This window comes from Squalius cephalus (assembly GCF_949319135.1).
Source record: "Squalius cephalus genome assembly, chromosome: 3".
In the NCBI taxonomy this organism is placed as follows: Eukaryota; Metazoa; Chordata; class Actinopteri; order Cypriniformes; family Leuciscidae; genus Squalius; species Squalius cephalus.
Genome location: NC_137124.1, coordinates 4,490,808 through 4,516,697, shown reverse-complemented (window position 1 = coordinate 4,516,697; position 25,890 = coordinate 4,490,808). Strand labels below are relative to the sequence as shown.

Sequence of the window (25,890 nt, the reverse complement as noted above, 5' to 3'; positions counted from 1 at the left end):
ACTTGCATGACTTCTCAAGCACAGTTTCAAACAATGGTGCATCTACATACTTAAAAAATGCACATTGCTTTAGTAAAGTTTATTACGAATTTCCTGAATAAAGTTCTGTTAATGTTGAAACAACATCACTTTTTAATGTTGAAGCAATATTAACACTATTGATTTGTGGTTGAAATCTGAACATTATTTCAATATTAACTGAGGGTGCAAGAGTGATGGTAAAACAACATTACTTTCTAATGTCATTTCAATGTAATCAGCGTTGACGCATCAACACTGACTCAACATTGTTTCAATGGTTACATGCTATCTGGGTAGTGCGAGCTAAATAATGCTACTACTGATTTAATTTCAGTTTACCGGTTTGATTGCCATCCTCTTCACTGACTCAGGTTATATAACCTTTATTTAACCAGAAAAAAACTCATTGAGATTAAAAATCTCTTTTCCAAGAGTGTCCTGGCCAAGACAGGCAGCAGCACAATTAACAAGGTTGCAGACATAAAAACATATAACGTTATAACATATAACAATTTATGCTGTAATAAATAGTTATTAGGTCAAAAATATCAAAATTTCATATACAGTGCCCTCCACAATTATTGGCACCCGTTTAAGATGTGGTCGTGGACTTCTAAAAATTCTCCTTTTTTTTAAACAACATAGAATCCAAATGCAAAAAATCCAACCTTTTATTTATGTACATTACTTTGGTGGTAAAAAACAAAACAAAAACACATTTAAAAAAAAAAAAAACACCTTGAAATCATGTGTCCCACAATTATTGGCACCCCTGATGTTAATACTTTGTACAACCCGCTTTTGCCAACAAGACAGCACTAAATCTCCTCCTATAACATTTCACAAGATTGGAGAACATAGAGAGAGGTATTCATTCTTCTTTGCACAATCTTTCTAGATCATCCAGTGTCCTGGGTCCTCTCTTATGCACTCTCCTCTTTAGCTCGCCCCACAGGTTTTCAATTGGGTTGAGGTCTGGGGACTGAGATGGCCATAGGAGGACCTTGAGTTTGTGACTGCTGAACCATTTTTGTGTAGATTTTGCCACAATTTTGGTTCAACTTTTTTTGGTTATCCTGCTGAAAGACCCAATGACGACCCATCTTCAGCTTTCTGGCAGAGGCCATCAGGTTTTTATTTAAAATGTCCTGGTAGTTCAAAGCGTTCATAATGCCATGCACCCTAAAAAGGTTCCCAGGGCCTTTGGAAGAGAAACAGGCCCACAGCATCACAGATCCTCCACCATACTTCACGGTGGGCATGAGGTGCTTTTCGGCATACTCATGTTTTGTTTTACGCCAGACCCACTTAGAGTGTTTGTTGCCAAAAAGCTCAATCTTAGTCTCATCTGACCAAAGCACACAATCCCAGTTGAAGTCCCAGTGCCGCTTAGCAAACTCCAGATGTTTACGAGTGTTAGTGAGAAAAGGCTTTTTCCTTGCATGCCTCCCAAACAGCTTGCAGAGAGCGTCTGATGGTTGTTTTGGAGACTTTGTGACCCCAAGATGCCACTCTTTGATGCAATTCTGTGACAGTGAGCTTAGGACTTTTTTTTACATCTCTTACCATCCTCCTCACTGTGCATTGTGGCAAGATAAACTTGGGACCTCTTCCAGCCTTATTTGTCACTGTTCCAGTTGTTTTAAACTTCTTAATGATTCCTCTGACTGTAGATACGGGCAAGTTAAAGGTGCTCTAGGTAACTTTTTAACCTTAACTGAACAGCTTCGGAGTCAGTGGAATGGTTATATTACTTATTTCGGGTTGAATGGTGGTGGTTTCGCACCCCCCTGGTGCCCGAGAGCGGAAAAAACTCACTTGCAACTTTGGGACGCGGGTCGTGTTCCAGGAAGTATCGCGTGATATCAGGTCTCGCGATGTAACGAATTGCTTGACGGCACTGCACACGTACACGCCCCTATTCAAGCACCGGCGGGCTAGCTATAAGCAAAGGGCAACGATAGATTGAGTTATGGCTGAGGCTGAACCTGTAAAAAAGAAGCAGAAAGCTAGGAAATCTTTGTCGGAGGACCAACGAAAGAGGAAACAGGAGACTGACCGAGCAAGAAGTCAGACTCGAGTAAATATATCGGACCGGCTTTTTAAGAATGGTGAGAACTGAGAGAAACAAAAGCCTGCAAAACGGATGCTGATCCTGCTGTTACACTTGTAAGTGAAGTATCTTTGGAATAAACTGTGTTTAATATTTAAATTTCAAGTAATTGCGACCTCAGGATGTTTGCTATTGTCTGTAAAGGTTTTTATTATGATCGCTGTCTGTTAGGGGCTTACTAGTACGCTAGATACTATAACTTTGATGTTAGGCATTGTCATAGCAAACACGTTTGATTTCTGTAGTTGTTTGGCCGTTCCTCTGTCGGTTTTATTTGTGTAACTTACACTTTTATTTTATGTCACTAAGTCAACGCGTCTGATGGTAGGCAATATCAGACGCGCAAAATGTTGCACATATCATGATCGAGCTAGAAAAAACGTTCTGATGTTTTCTTAGACAAGCAAAGGTAAACCATCATTCTACCAGATGAACTTATAGACCTTGCTAATATAACTTTAGACAAATATTAGCCTCCGATATATATATTTTTTTTTATGCTCATGCCCATTCTCCCAAAAACAAACAAACAAACAAACACGAAAGCAGTAGTTTGCCTCGTTCATATCGTTCGTTCCCGGTAAAAATACTAGTATGCATGACAACACAATAAATAAAAAAATCGCCATCAGTTGGAAAGAAAGTATTGCTTTACTTGCCTCGGTAGACATAACTGGTTTTGAAATAGCCGGTTCCTCTGCTCAGCTGGGTTGACAGCTGATCAGCTGGGTTGCTCGTGGCGAGGGGGGAGGGACAACAGTTCGTTTTTACGACAGAGTGTTTGAAAGCATTATACTACCAGACACTAGGGGGAGCTCGTAGAGAAAAAACACTCAGACTTGCATAGTGTCCCTTTAAGGCGAGTGGCTATTTTCTTGTAGCCATTGCCTGACTTATGAAGGTCGACACACTAGTGATGTTACATATGACACTGAAGCTTCGATGCGCGTATCACACAAGCGAAACAATTTCTAGTGAAGCCCCGTATCGGGGTGTGTATTGGTTTACTAGAGTCACGTGATCGATGACAAATGAAGCCTCACTTTCTCTCCAGTCACGTTATGGGTGTCAGAAGGCTCGAACTCCAGATCGTATTTAACGGGTCATTGTTGCCTCAGTCTGGTTGATGTGTTTGTGAGGAGAGTGCTGTACTTTGAAAGTTAATCAATATATTACATTTAAATAAGCAAAATGTATTTTTCGCTACTTAGGCTATTATATTTTGTTGTTGTGTCTTTTTGTTTTTGTAAAATCTTTGCACTTTTTGGTGATTTTAGGTAATTTGGTGTTGGTATTTGGGTTTAGGGTGGGATTGGGGGAGAGGGGTGTGTGTGTTTGGTGAATGGTTTGTATTTAGAGCAATGGCAACAGCCAAAAATACACTTCTTTGGTGACATTGACTTCCCTAAAGCCGAGCATAGCGCTTTGATGGGCGTACTGCTTTCGCTCTCTTGCTCTGGTCTACGAGCGCGCGCGCGCCCGCGTCCTTCCGGCAGAAGTGCCCTTAGGACCCGTATAAGGAAATTCCGTTACATCTGACGTCACACATGCCCATACTCGAAAAAAACTTTCCGAAACTTGTGACAAACCAGAAGGAGCATTTTTGGAACAGAAATACTCCTTCAAACGTACAATTTAATTTTTGAAACTTTGTCCATGTTTAGCATGGGAATCCAACTCTTTAACAGTGTAAAAAACTCAGTATGCATGAAATAGCATTTCACCCCCCCTTTAACAGATTTAATAAAAACACATGCTACTACCATTAAGTGGTCAGAGAAACCAACAGGACAAATATCACAAGATTTAAAATATTGTTTCTGATGTTTAAAACAATAAAAAAGATCCAATCTTGCTAAAGAAATGCAATTTTCTTTCACATGAGCCCATGTATACTGTCTTTCATGAAAAATTCTCCACACATCACAGAGTTGACAAGTTTTAATCACATTTATTAATTTACTTCTTGAAGCCATATGAGGCTCAATGTGATTTCTGTCTAAATCATTACTTGTGCAATTAAAATCTCCACCCAGTACTAAAAAACTGTCTGTATTACATAGTTTTAGACTATCACATAAAGTTTCAAGAAATAACATTCTTTCAATTGACCGTTCGCAAAGACCCGCCCCCCTTAGTTATTGTCGCTATGTCCGACAAGCTATGCCGTTCTCACATTTCACCATGTTCTCATGCAGTGAAAAATACATCGCGGAGCATAGAGGAGACTGACAACACGCTGACAGACAGGACAGACCAGGTTACTTTTTGGTTACGTTTGATATTAAACATATTAAACAAAGTCTCACCTTTCAAATTTGGTCATTTTTTAAAAGAAATTTAAACAATAAATACCGTTTTGTGGCTCTTTAATGTGACGTGACAGATCGCTGTAGAACATCAGTTAAAGCTGCTCAGGAACCGATCATCTCTTCCTTCTAGTTAATTTATAGCCTCAAATAAACATGAACAAACTTAAGAAGGAATGTTGTTTTAACCACGGAAAGACGTCAGTACACTCCGTTTTTCAAGTTCAAATCCTCCCATGTTAATCTACTAACTCTCCTGACTGCTTTGTCGGACAAAATGGCGGATGGCGAAGTATGATTGGTCAGATCACCTGTCAATCAAGCTCCCTGCGAAGGGTCAATTGGCTTTACAGGCGCATAAACATTTACGAATTCCACACTAACATTTTCAAACTTTGCTATTATCTTAATTAATCTACCTTGTATTACTTCTGTAACATCATACGATAGTGGTAGACAAGTTTTTGAAAACAAAACAGCCACCCCAGCACTGAGAGCAGTCTTATAACTCAAAACAATGTTTCCTTCCCACTCTTTCATCCATTCGACTTCATTTTCCTTTGTACTGTGAGTTTCTTGCAAAAACATGACATCTATATTTTTTAATTTCATTAACTCATAAATCTGCGCTCTTTTGTTTGTATCCCTCGCCCAATTTACGTTCAGGGAAGATATTTTAAAATTGCTCATTATGAGGGATGAAAAAAACACAAAAAGCCAGGCCCATATCACGCCGTTATTCTTGTGACATATCATTATTCAATGCTTGAGGACGAACTTTTTGTACAATCTTTTTTAGACGATACACCTCAGGATATGACAGACATCCTTCACCTTTTTGTTTCATTAAACTTTTTACTGAGTCAACAAATAAGGAAAGATCAGGAAAATAGTCTATAACCTCAACATTCCTCATTCCCTTTGTGCGCTGGAGAAAAATTTTCATTCTTTCCAAACTGTAACCACTATAGTCTTGTCTCACCTCTTCCTCAACCTGAACTTGAGACAATTCTTGCTCACTTTCTGAACCAGACAAATCACTTGCATTCAACACCACCCTAGAACTTTTAGTAATGGTCTCATCTTGTGCTTTTTTCTTTAATGGAGTTACAATCTCCCCACGATTAGACTTCCTTTTCACTGATGGCACTTTAAATACTGCTTCATCCTCTTTGAGTAATTCACCCACGATCTCATCAAGCTCAATATCCATTATCTCATCATCATTTTGAATTCGTTTCTCGCTACTCTTCACTCTACTACATCCTGGTTCTTCATTTTCCACACTCAACTCCGAAACCTCACCAACTTCGCTTTCTTCTTCCACCCTCTGACTTTCATTATGACTTTGAGACCCACTTCCATCTTCTGTACCATTTGACACATCTTTATCTGGACAAGCGCGTACCAAGTGCCCCACTTTCCCGCATCCAAAGCATTTCATACTCTCAGTTGTTGCAAAAACTACATAATCAAAGCTAGCAACTTTGAATTTAAAAGCAATATTCAATTCATCAATATCACTCCTCAAAATCATATGTCTGCGGAAAGACACAACGTGCTTCAATAACGGGGATTTGCAGCCTAACGGAATTTTCTTAATCGCCGAAACCAACTGTCCATATCGAGCTAACTCACGTCGCAGCGCTTCGTCACTTATAAACGGAGGCACATTGGAAAGCAAAACCTTTCTCGCAGGATTAACAAGAGGAAAGATCTTTATCAAACTATCATTGAAGACCACAGCACCATTCATTCTCGACGCCCAACGAACACTACTGTAACCAACCACCGCTCCCACTGCTAACACGCATTCTTCGACTGAGCACTCAACTCCAACCGGCACTTTTATTCCATGCTGCCGGGTGAGTTGCTCATAACTCGCCGTCTCCGCGTTCGCCATGGTAGCCAGTTTAAAAACAGTTTAAAAACTGGCTAACCCAACCTCCCCGTTCTCACCACAATATTCCCAGTGCTTTGTGACCATACACAGTAAAAACAGTGAGAGAAACAACACTTAAGTAAACAGACCTTTGAAAATGAAGAAAGACTCCAGAGTCGCGCTCCGATTCACACTCCGCACTCACTCAGCAAACGCCCACGCATGCGCACGAGAGAGAGAGAGAGAGAGAGAGAGAGAGAGAGAGAGAGAGAGAGAGAGAGAGAGAGAGAGCGAGAGCTCATATAAGCTCATTTTATATTTTAATTGTCACACTTTAATGGGTAAAATAATTCATTTAATGAACACAACAAACACAAACATGTAAGGTTTTATTTGTAGGCCTACACATAACATTGAAACTATGCAGTGTGTTGTGGTTGCTTCATCTGCCAGAGCTTCTAACACAGGCTTCTGGCTGCTTTATTTTAAATAAGCACCAGATGGCGCTGTTCTCGGCACTCTCGAAGCTTTGAATCTTTTCCCGGAACAGTCAGGGGAAAGCCTCAGTGATTCATGAGGCTTCATTTCCCATCCCTACCACACACATCTGCCTTACTTGAATGGTGTGTTCTCTTGTCTTTGCCATGTTGACAAATGGGTAAGAGAATTAGGCCTCTGTGTCACGTCATACCACAGGGAAACAGGAAGTCATGAATTACTAATTAAAAGTTCCTAGATACCCTGACCAACTTTAGCAACTACAGAAAAATATATTTAAAAAAAAATCAATTACATTTTCAGCGGAATTGTTATGGGTGCCAATAATTGTGGGACACATGATTTCAAGTTTTTTTTTTTCTAAATGTGTGATTTTTTTTTTACCACCAAAGTAATGTACTTAAATGAAAGGTTTTTCTCTTTTTTGCATTTGGGTTCTATGTTGTTTAAAAAAAAAGGAGAATTTTTAGAAGTCCACGACCACATCTTAAACAGGGGTGCCAATAATTGTGGAGGGCACTGTATTATCACAAGCGATAAACAACAGCAAGGATCGTCCAAATAGTCAGTCATAACATCTACAGCCAGTTTGTGTAGCCTCCATGTCATTTAAAAGTAATTTAAAATCAACCAATGAAACCGGCTCCTTAAAGGGGTCATATAGGCCTAAAGGTACATGCATTTTTACAAGTTGATTGTACTGAAATGTGTGTTGGCAGTGCCTGTGCACAACCATCATAAAATGATAAAAACCAGTGGTCTTTTTTTAATCTTCTTATATGTTTTCCCCTCTCTCAAATCAAGCCATTTGAGTTTGTGACGTCACAAAATCGACGCCCCTCCCACGATTGTTGATTGACAGCAGCGTTTCAACACAGACCCGCCCTCGCTCGTGAGCGAGCTGTCCATCATCATAGTCCCCGCGGGAATATTCCCCATGATCAACATCAATGCTTTCATGTTTGCGCGAATCATTTCACACACCTGCTTTATAAAGACTGCTTTATAAACGAGAACATTGAAAAAGGTATTAGCTCCTGTCTGAGTGTGTGTTGTTTATGTGCCTAATGACTGTCATAGTCTCACAGCCTATTTATTTTTTAAACAGATCAGTACAATTTTAGTGCTTCAGCCCTGACAGTTGTACACCTAACACTGCATAGATAACGTTATGCATCACGGACAAGCCTGCATTTACCGAAAAAAGTTTTTCATGACCATTAGCTGTAACATCAATCTGTCAATGAACTAACGTATACATCAGTAAACACATAGCATTCGTATCTCACTACCCTGCCAGTACATACAAAGATAGATCAAAGTGACATTACGTTAACCAACCATTCAGAAACGTCCTGTTTTCCGACTCTGGTTCAAATTGATACGGTTGCACAGTGTCCTCAGAGACTCCCTCTGCCATTCTTCAAAATATACCCTCAACTGTTGTCAAGGCAACACTCCACGGGTGTTGTGTCAAAATGCCCACAGAGCAGAGGGGCGGGGTCAGCAAAGCTCATTATCATTTAAAGACACATGCACTTAAACGGCGTGCTGAAAACAGAGCTGTTTTTGACCAGGTAAAATGAGTGTTTTCTTACAATACTAATGAGAATTTTTAATTAAAGTATATTACAAACTTTTAATTTAGACCCTAAAGAATCATATTAGCTTGTACAAAAATGACCCCTTTATAAGATTCAGGACATTTTGCAGCTGATTCCAAGCGCAGGGGGCCGCATACTTAAACTTTTCCCAATTCGGTCCGGACTTGAGGGACAGATAAAAATAATAAGTCCTCAGAACGAAGACAATATCTTCCTGTACCTTTCTTTTTGATGTGAGATTGAAGGTATGATGGAAGCAGACCAAGAATAGCTTTGTAGATAAAAATGTACCAGGTACAGGTAGGGAGGGGGAGAGGTGTTGTTGGTCATCATCAGCAGACGCTGGTTCATCATCACTAACACTGACCGTGTTGCTGGGTCCAGCCTCGCTATCCTTGACCTCAGCTGTAATACTAGAGCCGTCAGAGCAACTCAAAAGCATTAGGAGCGTCTGCTCTCTATTCCCTCTCGCGGTTCTTGCCCACCGGGAAAAGTCCCAATGCTCCAGATGGCCAGTCTGCCCCTGATGTTAATATTTTCTTTTTTAACATGTGTATGCAAGTGTCTTTATTCATAAAATGTATCTTTATGTACTGTGATATAATGCATTGTAGTGGTGTGAATGCTGCATGTATTATTTATACATTTTTATTAGTGTCTTTCATGTTAGGGTTAGGAACATGTTATACAGGCAAAATTCAATAGGGTGCAAAACAGCTGGATATACGGCTGTCTTTCAGATTCCCTCTGCACTCAGTAGGATAGCGGTCGGCAAAACTCCGAACACATCTTCCTTTTTTAAGAATGACTTCAGTGCCGTACTTTGTTCTTTTCTCAAAGAAAAGCTGAACTCCAAGTCCTCCAGAGTCACGGCCAAAGCCGATTCGAAAGACCGCTGTTCAGCAGAAGCAGCTCTTCTTTGTTTTCAAGTAGCAGGGAATTCACGCTTTTGTTAATTATGAATTTGGCAGCATTTGTGAGAAAGAGCTTAGTATTACAGAAATTATGGACAATATTAAGAAACTCAAAGACAACAAATCTCCTGGTAATGATGGGCTTACGAATTAATTTTTCAAAACTTTCAGAGATGCCCTTTCCCCATGTATTTTAGCTATGTTTAATGAATCTATAAATAATGGGATTTTACCTTCATCTCTCAGACAGGGGTAATTACCTTAATACCTAAGGCAAATAAGGATTCCTTCTCTCTAGATGGGTGGAGACCCATAACTTTATTAAACACTGATGCCAAACTGTTTTCTCTTATTTTTGCTAGCAGGCTAAAATTAGGATTGGATTCCCTAATTGATCAGTCTCAGTCTGGTTTCATGAAAGGGAGGCATATATGTAATAACATTCGTCTTATTCTTGATATTATTGATTACAGTCACCTTCTCAATGACGACAATCTAATACTATATATTGATTTTAATTAAGCGTTTGATACAGTAGAACACAAATTCATGTTCACAACATTAGAATACTTTAAATTTGGAAAGGCAATTACAACCTATTACTATTGATAATATCTCTTCTGCTCCATCTAAATTTGGTTGGGTTAATATGTTTCCCACATTTGAGCGGGAACATTTTTGGGGAGTTCTTAGTCGGTATTGTGTAACTAATAAAACCAAAGAAGTGTCATTTAAAATTGCTCACAGAATATATCCTGTGAAAGACACATTAGATCGTTTTCATCTGGATATTGATTACAATTGCTGTTTTTGTAATTGTGAAAGAGAGTCTATGTGAATGTCCCTGTTCATCAATCTTTTGGAATGAGAAGTCTGAATTTCTAGGTTATGAAATGAACTGCAAAGGATATAATCTTAGATTTGTCATCTGTCTTACTTCATACAAATGAATATGACTTTTCCAAAAGAAAAAAATATGTTATCAATTTGTTTTTGTTATTAGGAAAATTTTATTTTCATCAAACTAAATGAAGTAACTCAAAACCCAAGTTTGCTCATTTTAAAGCAGCCTTCAAAATGTATTTAGAGTCTGTAAAGTTTTAAAAAAAAATCGAAAAGCCCAAAGATCTCTATCTCTGCTAAATGAAGATAGTGTGAAGACAGAGTTACAGAAATACACTGACATCACATTTATTGATGAGTAGTTTTGTTGGTTTCTCTCTTTTGTGAAAAATCACTTCTCAGAGATCTTTGAAGCCAGAAATATTAGACTTTATTTTGCAACAAAGCCGAGCGTCTCCTGCAGAAAACCACTCCAGATTTTTGCTCAGCTCACACATATATACCATACATCCTTTTCCAAAGATGATAACACACTCTATAGATATGTTTGGGTAAAAGGTCTTTGTACCATGTGACATACTAGAATATAATAGACATACTAGAATATAATAGACATACTAGAATATAATTTTCTGCTTTCTTCAGGCTTCAGAAAGTCAAACCGAAGTCACACACAGAGGAAATAATAGTGTATAAATATATAGCGTAAATTACTTATTTTCTAAATAATAAAATCTTCTACATTATCCTATAATGTCATATGATGTATGTTGTGAAGCTCAGTGTTCAAACTGCTTAATTGTTGTTGAGCATCAGTGAATCAAACAGTGAATCAAACAGTGAATCAAACAGTGAATCAAACAGTGAATAACTGAATCGACTCTCGTATCAGTTCACGAGTCCTGTGACGTCAGTGTGTGTGATGATGTTAAATGCTGGAGAATAATCCATCAGTTCTCCTGAATGAGCATCACAACAGAAAAACACTTTCAGTTCATGTAGAATAAACTCTAGACATGTTTCAGTGTGTGATTTGCATTGTGTTGAATGAATGGAAATGATTCATATCTGTGTTTCTTCTGCCTTTAGTGCTGATGACCCTCGTTCACTCTGGACTCAGTCGAGGTACTGTGCTTTACTGCAGTACATTTTAGTTTTTAACTAATGTGAATTGTGTTATAGTAGTTTACTATATATAGTTTACTATAACCATATTATCTTCATGTTTACATCAGGATCCCTCATTTGTCTCTTTGCTGATGTTTTATGTCCATGTTTTGCATATTTCACAGAATCATCTGACTGTAGTTCCTTATGCTGCAAAACATTACAGAAATCTGCTATTTATTCAATCTATCAAACAGTCTTGCAGTTGTAAAGTAGTTCAGTCAGACATTTCAAAAGATCATAATCCACTGTATAAAACAGAAATGAGTTTTTTTTTCTCATTTTTATTAATTATTGACTGTGTGTCATTAAGATCTTGAGCACCAATGCTTAGCTTTATTCATTCAGTGTGGTTTAGTTGGAAGGGCTGGAAGAGAAAAGGTCTTGAGAACAGACAGACTGAAGTTAGTAAGTTCAGTTCAGATCTTTAAACACTCAGACTGTAAACATCATCATCTACTGGTCAGAACTGGAAGATCAATAATACAAAGGACATGCAGACTGGATAAATACATCAGTTTCATTTAGTTTTTACCAATACATACATTTACATGTTATCATTTCAATTTATAAGCAAACTAGATTTTTATTTTAAGTGTTTTTCTCCTGATGAAGTTTTGAGTTCATGACAGAGATCTTGATACTGCAATGCTTTCAATATTTACTTCTATGTTTCTCAGTGAAACCTGTAATGAAGGTGAAGCCAGATCAGCGTGTGTTCATAGGAGAGAGAGTCACTCTCACATGTGTCATACAGAGAGGAGGAGACATTCAGACATACAGCTGGATTAAAGATGGAAACACTGACTATACAACAACAACAACGGCAGAGTTCAGTTTCACAGCTGGTGTGTATCTCAGTGGTGAATACAGGTGTAGAGGAGAGAGATCAGACTCACTCACAGATATCAGTGATGCTGTTACACTGACTGTATCAGGTGAGTCTTCATATTCACATCTGTTTAATGATCATTTAATTTCATATTTCAACACTTATAATATTCAGCCACATCTGTTGTTATAAGAGGACTGAAGAAATTTACTTTAAGTCATTATTCAGTAACTGCACACGTCTTGTGTGTGTGTGTGTGTGTGTGTGTGTGTGTGTGTGTGTGTGTTGCGTGTTTTGTGGAGGTTTTGGTTTGTTATAAAATCATGTAAATTGTGACTTTCCAGTCTTATGGGCGTCTCCATCTTTGATATTTAGTCACTGTCACTATGGTTACAGGAGATATTCATGAGTATCATGAGAATAGAAAAGGACTTGAGCGATTGAGTTCAGTTCTGATGAGTTTTGGACTGAAGTCAGAGAGAATGACGTGATTTACAGATTATTAGTGTTGAAGTCAAAACCACAAACCCAGACCAGAGTGTTTTCACAGATTACACATTTTTGATCTAAGAAAGTTTTTAAAACATTTTTGTTTTGGTGATGGAAACTTTAAAGTGTCCATTTTTCTTAGTGCTAGTGAAGGTTTTTTTTTTTTTTTTGGAAGGTTAGTATGATGTTCCTGAAATATTATTTTAACTTAATTTGTATTAACAACTCAAAAGTCCTCCTCAAAAAACTTCACTAATTAATCCAATGGTGAAAGTTATAGTGACGTGATATACAGCAAAATCCTCAGTGTTGAATGAACTTGATGTCTAAATAGTCGAGTCCCAAAATAGATAAATAGCCCTGGATAAGATGCAGTAGGCATTTTTGAGGAAAAGTACTTCAAGTGTTGTTTCTATATGATTTTTAGGTGCTGAATCCATTTCTGCCGTATAACAAATTGTAAACATCACTGTTTTGGCATAAACAATAAAAACAAAATGGCTGCCAAAAAAAAAAAACGTTTTAATGCATTTATTGCAGTTTAAACATTAAACATTAGAACTAAACTATGCATTCTCAGAATATTTAAACATGTAAACAATGAAAAAACAACATTAACATGAAAGGGACCGTTTTTAATGGCTGCTGGAATTATGCCAAGGTACCAAGGTACACTGGGAAGCATATATCAGTGGAAATATGCAATTATGCCCAGCCCGAAGGGGGGGACTTGGAATACACATGACCCCAGGGGGCTGCATATTGAGAATCACTGGGGTGTCCAGCCGCAGGTGGAATATTTCAAACCCAGGGGTGGCAAGGTTGTTTGCTGAGGGAAAGACACATGCTGAGAGAGGCTTACAGTGGACTACACACGTGGGGGTCGCCCAGAGGCAGTGTTAGGTGTCGCCCAGCCTGCAGCTCTACAGATGTCTGTTAGTGAGGCGCCATGCGCTAGAGCCCAAGAGGATGCCACACTCCGGGTGAAGTGGGCCGTCACACCAAGGGGGCATGGTCGACCTTGCTGCTGGTAAGCCAAAGCAATGGTGTCCACTATCCAGTGAAACAACCTTTGCTTGGAGAGAGCCTTTCCCTTCAGCTTCCCACCATGACAGACAAAGAGCTGGTCTGAAGCCCTGAAACAATGCTTTCTGTCTACGTAAGCATGGAGGGTGCGTACTGGACAGAGCAGTGCCAAGGCTGGGTCTGCCACCTCCAAGGGCAGCGCTTGCAGGTTCACCACCTGGTCTCGAAAGGGTGTGGTGGGAACCTTGGGCACATATCCAGGCCGGGGTCTCAGGATCACGTAAGAGTTAGCCGGTCCAAATTCCAGGCACGCTTCGTCAACCGAAAATGCCTGCAGGTCCCCTACCCTCTTGATGGAGGCCAATGCAACCAGGAGCACTGTCTTCATTGACAGGAACTTAAGCTCCACTGATTGCAGAGGCTCAAAGGGAGCACTCTGCAGGGCAGTTAAAACCACTGAGAGGTCCCAAGAGGGAACGAGAGGAGGGCAAGGAGGATTCAGTCTCCTCGCTCCTCTCAGGAAACTGATGATCAGGTCGTGCTTTCCAATGGACTTACCATCAACTGCATCATGATGTGTGGCAATGGCGGCACCATACACTTTCAGGGTGGAGGGAGACAACCTTCGCTCCAACCCTTCTTGCAGGAAGGAAAGCACAACACTGATCGGGCCTTTCGTGGGTTCTTGAAGTTTAGAAGAACACCAGTTGACGAAGAGGTTCCACTTCAACGCATAGGCATGTCTCGTGGACGATGCTCTAGCGGAAGTGATGGTTGCCACCACCGCTGGTGGTAGGGTACTCAAACCTGCCTCGTCCCGTCCAGGAACCACACATGGAGGTTTCAAAGATCGGGACGAGGGTGCCATAGGGTGCCCCGTCCCTGAGAAAGGAGGTCCTTCCTCAGAGGAATTGGCCAGGGAGGTGCTGTCGCGAGGAGTACTAGTTCTTGGAACCAGGTGCGGTTGTGCCAATACGGGGCAACCAAAATTACCTGCTCCTCGTCCTCCCTGATCTTGCGCAAAGTCTGCGCAAAGTCTGCGCAAGAAGGCTCACTGGGGGAAACGCATACTCGCCCCGCGGCCAGCTGTGCACCAGTGCATCCGTGCCGAGCGTGCCCTCGGTCAGAGAATAAAACAGGTCGCAGTGGGACGAGTCGTGGGAGGCAAACAGATCTACCTGTGCGTCCCCGAACTGATCCCAAATCAGCTGAACCGACTGGGGATGGAGTCTCCATTCTCCAGCGAGAGGCCGAAACCGAGACAGATCAGCTGCACGGTTCAGGTCTCCCGGGATATAAATGGCTCGAAGCGACCTCAGATGCTTCTGACTCCATATGAGGAGGTGGCGGGCGAGTTGCGACATACGGTGGGAGCGCAGACCACCTTGTCGGTTGATGTACGCTACTGTGGCGGTATTGTCTGATCGGACTAATACGTGCTGACCCCTGAGCAACGCACAGAAGCGGTGCAGGGCGAGACGTACAGCCTGCAACTCGAGGCAATTGACATGCCAAAGGCGCTGGGGTCTTGTCCAGGAGCCCGCGGCAGCATGTTCATTGCACATGGCGCCCCAGCCCATTGTGGAGGCATCTGTTGATACAACAACATGCCAGGAAACTCGTTCTATAGGCACTCCAGCCCATAGAAAACTGAGGTTCGTCCACGGGGTGAAGGTCTGATGGCAGGTCGAAGTCACTGGGACTCGGAGCGTGCCGTGTTGCCCTGCCCACCTCGGGACTTGATCGCGAAGCCAAAGCTGAAGCGGTCTCATATGAAGCAAACCGAGCGACGTTACTGCGGCTGCGGATGCCATATGCCCCAGGAGCCTCTGAAAGAGTTTCAGTGGGACCGCACTCTTGCCCTTGAACTGACGAAGGCAAGTTAGCAGTGACTGCGCGCACTCGCTCGTAAGCTGCGCGCACATGGCGACCGAGTCGATTTCCATACCGAGAAAAGAGATCCTCTGCACGGGGCAGAGTTTGCTCTTCTCCCAGTTGACCCGAAGGCCCAGACAAGCTAGGTGCCGGAGCACTAGGTCCCTGTGTTCGCAAACCTTGTCTCGAGAGTGAGCTAGGATCAGCCAGTCGTCGAGAGGAACAAGGGCTGCCTCGACAACCTTCGTGAAGACGCGAGGAGACAGGGCTACCCCGAAAGGGAGAACCGCGTACTGGTATGCCTGCCCCTCGAATTATATATATATATATATATTTTGTTACGCGTTTCTGGATTTTTTAAAAATACATATATCGGCCGATATATCGGAATATCGGATTTTTAAATCACCAAATATTTGTATCGGTATCGGCCTTAAAAATCCTTTATCGGTCGGGCTCTAATATATATATATATATATATATATATATATATATATATATATATATATATATATATATATACTGGTATGCCTCATTTGCATGTGTAAACATGACATTTCAGAAAACTTGTAATACAAAAAATGTCTGTCTCTATGTAAGTGAAAAACTGGAAAGGTTTTATGGTGATATCTATAACTTAAAAATTTTACCCTATCCACCTGTAGTGTTTCGGCTGTGAATAATGCACCTATTGTTTCAATAACAATTACAAGAAAATGGGACCCTTAGTTCAATGTTATACGGTGGATCCTTATTCAGGAGACATTGAACTTTCTAAAAATGTGGTATAACAACTTTTCCTCAAAAATGCCTACAGGGTTACACAATCTTGAAGATTCGGACCTGACTAAAATGGGTCCAAGAGTGTTAAAGATGAAGAAACTACAGTTTTTGTGCTAATTTAGAGAACATTATCAAAGAAACAAACATTTTATTAATGTTTCTGGAAGAATTTTTGTTCATAACTTTGAGATCCTTAACGTTAGCCAAAGTTATGATAACGTTCCCTGTTAGCTGGTTATGGTTGTGGTAAAAGCATATTTATCACAAAGGCTCAACACAAAGTTGGCACACCACAGCTCCAATAATAGAAACACGTGTATCTCATGTTCTCAATGGCCATTAGACTCGACACTTCACCTGTGGTGAGAACATGAAATACATATATTTACATTTTCGGAGCTGTGGTTTGCCAACTTTCTTTTCCGTTTTGCAAAAGTATATTTATCATCATGTGACCAAGACCAGTGTAATGTATTTCTGTCACAGAATGGCTCCATGAACTAAATCCCTCTGGAAACCGTTGGTCAAATGCTTTGCTCAAGGACACAATAGTGATGGTTAACAGTTCATTCACTGCAGGGTTTATACCAGCAACATTCCCATTTACAACCAGCGTTTACAACTGTTGAATTACATATTTTATTAAATGTTTAATTTAGTTTTTCCACTGCAATAGTATATAAACTGATAAAGTTTATAGACTGAATTATTGAGTTTCTAGCAAGAGTCTCCTTTCCTGCCAGACCTGTTTTCTCTATTGTAAGTTAAATGAGTCAGATCACGGAGACGCTAACCTATTGTCTTTAATGGCTCTGGGATGGCCCTTGGAACTGGAGTTTCCTGGCCAGTATCAGCATTTGAATAGGTATGCTGATTAAATTGAGACTGCCAGTCTGGGGAGGGTTCCTTAACCTGTATACTCATTTACATGCTTTGTTTGAATTTGTCTCCACCTTCAAAAGTCCCTCCTCCTAAAATGCCTATAAGACACCATGTAAATTTATGTTAGATCAGACTGATTTGGGAAGAACTGCAGCCGCGTCAACGCGAAGTCCTCAATAAAGAATAACTTCATGAACGTGATCCCCAACGTCTCCTGGTCTCTGCTTTGAAGAAAGAAAAACTTTACAACAGATGGTGCCGTGAGCAGGATGGAGAAAAAGGAAACTCAAAGAACTGAATCTTGAAACTTCAAGCTCAACAAAAGATCTGACAAAGATTGCCAGACTGAATCTTTCCAGCTTCCTCCAGATTGAAAACTTCAAGCTCAAAGCCAGACTGAATCTTGAAACTTCAAGCTCAAAGATCTCAACAAAGCTGACTGAGTTCCAGACTGAATCTTGAAACTTTAAGCTCAAAGATCTCAACAAAGCTGACTGAGTTCCAGACGAATTTTTTCTGTACAACCAACGATTCGGTGAGTTTCACTCCATTCAAAGAACCAATCCAGACCAGTACAAATGTGTTTTTCCTCTGCGCCGTTCAGAGAAGTAGTTAACAAACAGCTGTAGAGTTTGGTTAACTAAAGATAAGCCTCTAAAAAAAGTTTTTCTTTTAGAGATGAAATTTATCCTCTGTTGTTGGCAGGGAAGATTAACAGTTACATGTTAATATTGTGTGTATCCTCTTGCTAAGATAAGTCCTTTGTAAGCTAGAGAAGATTTAGCCTCATGTGCTAATAAGATTGTACCCTCTGTTTGTAAGACAGTAGAGAGAAGTTTTTTTAGTGTTTGTTTGTGGTAACATAGAAATTTACAAAATGTTTAGGAAAAGTACTAGACAGATTACACCTTTTTGGACAGATAGTGAATTCAAGTCTTTGTTATCAGAGCACATGGACTCCATCGTGACTGAGCCAGTCAGATTGAATTTAACAAAGAAATTTGGCATTGATCCAGAAAAAGTGTGGTCAATTGAAGATTGTAAGAAGGTACTAGGAGAAAGTATTCGCAAGAACAATGTGAAAGGTATGATCTTTTGTCATAGAGAATTTAGCTTATCCATTGCACAAGAACAAGCGCAGTGTATTGCTAAGTTGAAAGAACAGATCAAACAATTGCAGACTCAGGTGTCCTGTCTCAAGACAAACATGGGCCATAACAAGGCCTCAACCAAATGTGATTTAGAAGACCAACAGTCAGAGGAAAGCTATCCTGATTTACAGTCTTTTGATAGTATAGAGGACAATGTCAATGCAGATGTAAATGCAGTTGAAGTGTGCGTAGCTAGACAAAAGCCTCAGGGGAAAGGTGTTGATACAGTTCCATTTGCAACCCCCATATTGCAGCCACAAGCAATCAAAACATCTTTAGGTCCTAAAGAGATTGAGAGAATTGCTGAAAGTTTGCCATCGGTGCAAAGAAATTTTTCTGAGTTTAGAAGAGCATTGATCAGCAAAATGCGGCTATAATATGACTCTAGCTCAGTGGTTCCCAACAGGGGGGTCGCGACCCACAAGGGGGCCTCAGCGAGCTCTGTGGGGGGTCGCGTCGTATTTTGAAAAGTTTTGAGCAATGAGCATTAAATAATAGTCCTTAACTTTTTTCTGTTCAAAATTTATATAATGAGCGAGTTCATTATATAATGAATCATGAATCCATTTTCCAATCCGTGTTTTTGTCTTATCCTGAACCACTATGGTACACCTATAATAAGTGTTTACATTGGGACTATTTCACACTGGTTTGGATCGCTGCAGCTGCGGAGTAGCCCAGTACCTGCGTGACTCGTCATAGACGTACACAGAGAGAAGTAGTTCCGGCTACAATCTTCTTCCGAAAGATGCATTATTCTGTTAATAAACTCAAGTTTATTATCGCTCGCTATAGTGCCAAAAGCGTAAAAAATAAAGCCTCACATTGATAAAGCCTCACAAATAACATGCGAGTATTGAGGTCCCAGACAGCAGTCATTTAGTAATAGCCTATATTCTTGTTTTTTTACCTACACACCAGTGTGAATATTTTTGTTATTGCATTTCAAATAGGGCCAATTTATTGGCTACTCCTAGGCTTACGTTTTTAAATTACAAAGGGCCTACTGATGTTTTTGTTATTGTATTTTCAATATTATAGGCTATTATTTGTGCATAAACATATCTGGTTATAGTAAACATACCATTTGTTTGAAAACAACATATTTTGTCATCCTTGCTGCAAGCTTACAACCCAGAAAACACAGAACGTTGGCGCAACGTACCCAACCTTCTAACAACATGGCCAAAAGGTTGCTATCTATGTTGTGTGGTGAAGGTTGTTACAGCTGTCATGGTAGTCAAGGAAAGCGAGGATTCACTTGCAGGAAAGGAATTTATTTAAAAAAATAATAAACAAGAACAGAACAAAAAACTCCCTCGTGGGGGAAAACAAGACAGGCCAAAAACTCAAGAACATAACATGGGGGAAACAGAGACAACGATCCACACAGACTGCAAACAAGAGGGAACTAATAAAGGGAAACTAATCAGGGGGAACAGGTGGGAGAACTCAAACAATAATCAGATAACAAGTAGGGCGGGGCTAACAATGACACAAGCACATGGCTCAACATAACAGACACCCAAGTGCAGAACAAGACAGGACAGACATGTGACATAACCCCCTCCTTAAGGAGTGGCTTCCAGACACTCCACTAGAACGGGGGGGACAGACCAGGGCGGGACTGGAGGAACAGACCAGGGCGAGACTGGAGGAACAGACCAGGGCGGGACGGAAGGAACAGAACAGGGCGGGACTGGAGGAACAGACCAGGGCGGGACTGGAGGAACAGACCAGGGCGGGACGGAAGAGACAAACTGTCCATCAGGCGGCCAGGGTGGAGCAGATTGTCCATCGGGCGGCCAGGGCGGAGACTTTCCCTCGGGCGGCCAGTGCGGAGACTTTCCCTCGGGCGGCCAGGGCGGAGACTTTCCCTCGGGCGGCCAGGGCGGAGACTTTCCCTCGGGTGGCCAGGTCGGAGACTCTCCTTCAGGTGGCCAGGGCGGAGACTTTCCCTCGGGCGGCCAGGGCGGTGAAGACCCCTCGGGCGGCCAGGGCGGAGAAGACCCCTCGGGCGGCCACGGCGGTGAAGACCCCTCGGGCGGCCAGGGCGGAGAAGACCCCTCGGGCGGCCACGGCGCAGGAACTGGAACAAACACCACCGGCTCAGGCACTGGGACTGGCACCACCAGCTCAGGCCCTGGAACTGGCACCACCGACACTGGAACAGACACTGGAACAGACACTGGAACAGACACTGGAACAGACACTGGAACAGACACTGGAACAGACACTGGAACAGAGACACTGGAACAGACACTGGCTCCTGTTCAGGAACAGACACGGGCTCCGGTTCAGGGACAGACCCGGGCTCCGGCTCAGGAGCAGACACTGGCTCCGGCTCAGGAACAGACACTGGCTCCGGCTCAGGAACAGACACTGGCTCCGGCTCAGGAACAGACACGGGCTCAGGAACAGACACGGGCTCCGGCTCAGGGACAGACACGGGCTCCGGCTCAGGGACAGACACGGGCTCCGGCTCAGGGACAGACACTGGCTCTGGCTCAGGAACAAACACTGGCTTCGGCTCAGGAACAGGAACAGACATCACCGGCTCAGGAACAGACACCACCGGCTCAGGAACAGACACCACCGGCTCAAGTGTGTGTGCAGCCCACACACACCACATGGCTGTGGCCATAATGGCCAGTGTCGCGGTCACTGAGGGCTCAGACTCAAGAACAGACACGGGCTCCGACTCAGGGACAGACACTGGCTCTACGGTGACCATCTTGTCCGAAGGCACAGGCTCGGCAGGCGTGACGTGAACAGGTTCGGCGGCGGCCATCTTGTCCGAAGACACAGGCTCGGCAGACGTAACGGGAACACTCTCGGCGGCGGCCATCTTGTCCGAAGACACAGGCTCGGCAGGCTTGACGTGAACAGGTTCAGCGGCGGCCATCTTGTCCGAAGACACAGGCTCGGCAGACGTGACGGGAACACTCTCGGTAGCGGCCATCTTGTCTGAAGACACAGGCTCGGCAGACGTGACGGGAACGCTCTCGGCGGCGGCCATCTTGTCCGAAGACACAGGCTCGGCAGGCGTGACGTGACCAGGCTCCGACTGGACAGACGTGACGTGAACAGTCTCCGGCTGGACAGACGTGACGTGAACAGTCTCTGGCTGGGCAGACGTGACGTGAACAGTCTCTGGCTGGGCAGACGTGACGTGAACAGTCTCTGGCTGGGCAGATGTGACGTGAACAGTCTCTGGCTGGGCAGACGTGACGTGAACAGACTCTGGCTGGGCAGACGTGACGTGAACAGTCTCTGGCTGGGCAGACGTGACGTGAACAGTCTCTGGCTCCTCCGCAACGGAATCCTCCGGGACATTGGGGAGGCCGGAGGTCTTCCTCCTCCTCCGCCGTCTTCGATGGTGAGGTGCAGGTTCTGGTCTGGACGGAATTAATGGTGGATGGAGCTCTGGGCTAGGCAGCGACGATGCATTCTCTCGGCTGGGCAGCGGCGATGCATTCTCTGGGCTGGGCAGCGGCGATGCATTCTCTGGGCTGGGCAGCGGCGATGCATTCTCTGGGCTGGGCAGCGGCGATGCATTCTCTGGGCTGGGCAGCGGCGATGCATTCTCTGGGCTGGGCAGCGGCGATGCATTCTCTGGGCTGGGCAGCGGCGATGCATTCTCTGGGCTGGGCAGCGGCGATGCATTCTCTGGGCTGGGCAGCGGGGATGCAGGCGGGTCCGATGTATCCCACCGAGCACGATTGTGGAGATACTTAGTGAACCTCGGAAAGTCTAAAATCTCCAGCCCCTTCATCTCCCATCGAGGCAAGGGATCGTCCAAACAAACATTAAATAAGTCCTTAAGGACTATATCCCCAAGCCCGAGTCCCTCTGCTGCCGCGCTGAATCTCAGGGCGAAATCCTTCACCCTGGTCCCCTGCTGTCGGAGAGAAACCAAGTTGCTGACTCTCATGATGCGCCTAAGGTGAGGGCAGGAATCCTTCTGCTGAATCCTCATTGCGGTGGATCGTTCTGTCATGGTAGTCAAGGAAAGCGAGGATTCACTTGCAGGAAAGGAATTTATTTAAAAAAATAATAAACAAGAACAGAACAAAAAACTCCCTCGTGGGGGAAAACAAGACAGGCCAAAAACTCAAGAACATAACATGGGGGAAACAGAGACAACGATCCACACAGACTGCAAACAAGAGGGAACTAATAAAGGGAAACTAATCAGGGGGAACAGGTGGGAGAACTCAAACAATAATCAGATAACAAGTAGGGCGGGGCTAACAATGACACAAGCACATGGCTCAACATAACAGACACCCAAGTGCAGAACAAGACAGGACAGACATGTGACAACAGCATTGTCACAATGTTGACATTGAACCACCGTTCAGGGCCATTGCTTAAGGTTGTGTCAACGGTGTCTTGACAACCACTGGACTACATTATGTACTCGTCACTGCCCTGAAGCGCGAAAATCAGCATTTTAAATCCCAACCACCTGTTGGGCTCATTGTCTCGTTCTTCATCGAGCAAGGATACGTGAGTATTGCGTTTAACTTAGCCTACCTCAGCTATCAAACACAACCTACAACTTTAATTTCTAATGTGATTAATGCAGCCTCGCTTGCACTGTTTAGTTTTTGATTAGATTTTTCCACTATTTAGTCTCATTCGTTTCTTTGCTCCTCTCGTCCGGCTTTCGACTACTGTCTGCCAAAGCCTACCCGGTTTTGTTCATTAAATGTTCTGATCTGCCTTTGCTTTTTATGTTTCATTTATTATACTTAAAATAAATTAGTATATTCGTTATTTCTTTTTTCTTTTTTTCACAAATGTATTACTTTTGGAAGTGCAATTCGATTACCATATGCAGTTTTAATAAAGTTGAATTAACGAAACCTTATGTAATTTTTACTCTTCAAAGTGTACACTTGCAGGTGTTGATAGCCCCATTAAATAATAATATAGATAAACAAACGATAAAAGTATATAATTATCTAACAAAATGCTAAATGGGGGATATAGCAGCATATAAAAATATTGTCAGAATGTCGTCTCTTAGTTGCTGAATGTCGCGCAACAACGTTGCTACAGCCCTGTCGCGTCTTACAATTCTACGTTGCAGTGTTGCCAGATTGGAAATGTCCAAGTATCGTACCAGAAGCTCAAAATTATCGTATTTGGAAGAAAATTATCGTACACGAGTCAAACCTGTGCAGAATACAATCAAGAAATCTCCAATCGGTTCTGATTAATTCGGTTCGGGAGTATAGATAAAAGCCCACCCGCACTTACAATTGATTGGTTGGGTCCTTACATGCGCTTTGTGAGGGACACTAGCACACACACGCAAGGTCTCTAGCTCCCTCTCTCTACACGTTCTTCCGGCCGGTGGACGTAGAATCCACAACTAGATCAATGAGAAGCCCTATGATTACAACGACCATCATTTGAAGTGTCACACAGTTCTGAAATTATCGTACATTATAAGATTTTTTCCATTATTGATCGTACATCGTACAGAGGTCAAAATTATCGTACAAATACGATAATTATCGTACATCTGGCAACACTGCTACGTTGTTACAATGTTGCGAGCACGTAGACAGCGACTGGAAAGTGGACTGGTCAAAGCTCAATAGTTGTGTACAGAAGAAGGATGAAACTGTTTGTGAGTACACAGAAAGATTTTGCCAGACCGCTGCCGCTTACAGCGGGATTGCTGACACTTCAGAGAAGGTGTTAGGTCATAATGGTCCCCTAGTTCGCGCATGGTCCGATGGTCTTCTGTCAGAACATAGAAATGCATTGCCTTACTTAGAATTAACATGGTGTACGAGAACCCTGCAAGACAACTTGGACAGTTTAGCTATTTGGGAAAGAGACTCTGATGTCAAGGCAAGAGTAAAAATTGCAGCAGCATCCTTTAAGGTTAACTCAGAGAAGCAAAAGAAACGCAAAAGTCCTAGAGAAGCCAGTTGTTCTTACTGTGGCAAGCAAAAAGAACTTTAAAGATGTAAATAAGGTTACTCAGCTTCTGCGTAGCCTGCTTGATATTCTGAAGCAGCCCCTCCCCTCCTTGTTAAACTTGTGGGGCAACCTGATACAGTGTTAACCATTTAGGCTGTGAGTGCTTAATTTCCCCAGTAACTCACAACAAAGATGAAAGACTTATTGACTGTCACAGCTTTTGTTTGGGGGACATTCAGTATACTCACAGCCTTAAAATGTTATACCACATGTGACATGAGAGCTATGACGCTTGTGTGACGTCAGTAATGGGCGCCGTGTTACGTACACATATAAGCGTCACACACTCGTAGCTCAGGTAAGCGACTCCCCTCCGGGGTGCTGTCTCTTCTCCTGGCTGGGTTTGTGATTGGGGTGAAGCAGTTCAGGTAGCTTCACTTTCCATCTGCTGTTCCCCTCCCGTGTGGCTTTGTCACTCCGTAAGCGAGTTTTATACTCAAATGTGCGTATGCCCTCTAATCTTGCCTTTTATGTTGGCGTGTTACCTTCTCTTGTCGGCCTGGGCGTTAGTGTATAAGAACGTACACTGGATCATTATTCCTTTTAAACCGAGTGTTTGAATGTGTTGACTAGTCAGAGTTCCGCAACGACCTGCTGGAGAAAGTGTGGCTTCGCTTTCACGATTATATCGCTGCTTTGTTCCCACGTGGAGCACACGTCCAGTGTGCTGTCTTCATCAGGATCGCTTTTGAGCGTACTCCCGTCTATTGGGGCGTGTGGAATATTATTTTTTTCTTTTGTTTTGGTTTGTGTGGTTGCGCTCTTTTCTTTAAGGGCATTTATTTTGTTTCATGTTGTATTTTTGTTGTGATTTACTTATTTTTGTGTTATAACTCAGTGGCTGATTCCTTTTCATTTTGAAGAGAAACCATTTATTTTGGGTGTATTGAGTATTGTTTATTTTGCTGATTAGTCAGCTGACCTTATAATTTCAACTTAATGTAATTATTGGTTTGATTTAATGGTTGTAGCTGTCTTACTGTTTTCAGATATTTGTTTATTTTGTCTAGTTTTGTCTTCTGATAATTCTTAATGGTTTAGTAAACTTAATCTGAAGTTTTTCTCTTATGTGGTTGTTCGGTTGCAAAATTTAACTTTATTAATTTATGTTTGGTGTGTGCGTGTGTATTCCTCAGGAGCTGCAGGTTTACTCGGGACGAGGGCGTGTGACGTGCGGTGGTGGTGTTTCTCACGGATTGCAGTGTTTTGCTGTATGCATGAGATCTCACATTAGTACAAGTGTGCGTGTGTGTGGCACAAACCGGAATTGATCTTTCACCTAATTAACCTGAAGTAAGGTTGCAGCCCTGTGGATTGTCGTGTGTGTGCGTGAGTATGTGTGTGTGTCCCAATCTGTTGTTAAATCTATTGTTATTTTAAACTGATTAAAATAAAGCATCTTTTGTAATTTTGTACACAAGTCTGTGTCTCCTATTTATAACTGCCTTGGTGGTGAACCTGTGTAGCCTTTAGGCATAATTCCTGGGGTGAAACTCCC

General features: G+C 42.4%; 2 protein-coding genes across 2 annotated transcripts in view; both read left to right on the top strand.

The window, feature by feature from the left end:
• The window catches only part of LOC307156318 (serine/threonine-protein kinase Nek4-like), a gene marked incomplete at its 3' end in the record, with an annotated part of 945,281 nt that overhangs the window by 627,810 nt on the left and 291,581 nt on the right, over nt 1–25,890 (top strand). The gene's annotated exons all lie outside the window — the stretch shown is intronic.
• Nucleotides 1–25,890, top strand: part of LOC307156255 (uncharacterized protein) — a gene marked incomplete at its 3' end in the record, with an annotated part of 46,397 nt that overhangs the window by 1,481 nt on the left and 19,026 nt on the right. The window contains exons 2-3 of the mRNA XM_079867551.1: nt 11,274–11,309; nt 12,032–12,289. Of these exons, the coding sequence (XP_079723677.1) occupies nt 11,274–11,309; nt 12,032–12,289 (294 nt within the window). The remainder of the gene's footprint in view (nt 1–11,273; nt 11,310–12,031; nt 12,290–25,890) is intronic.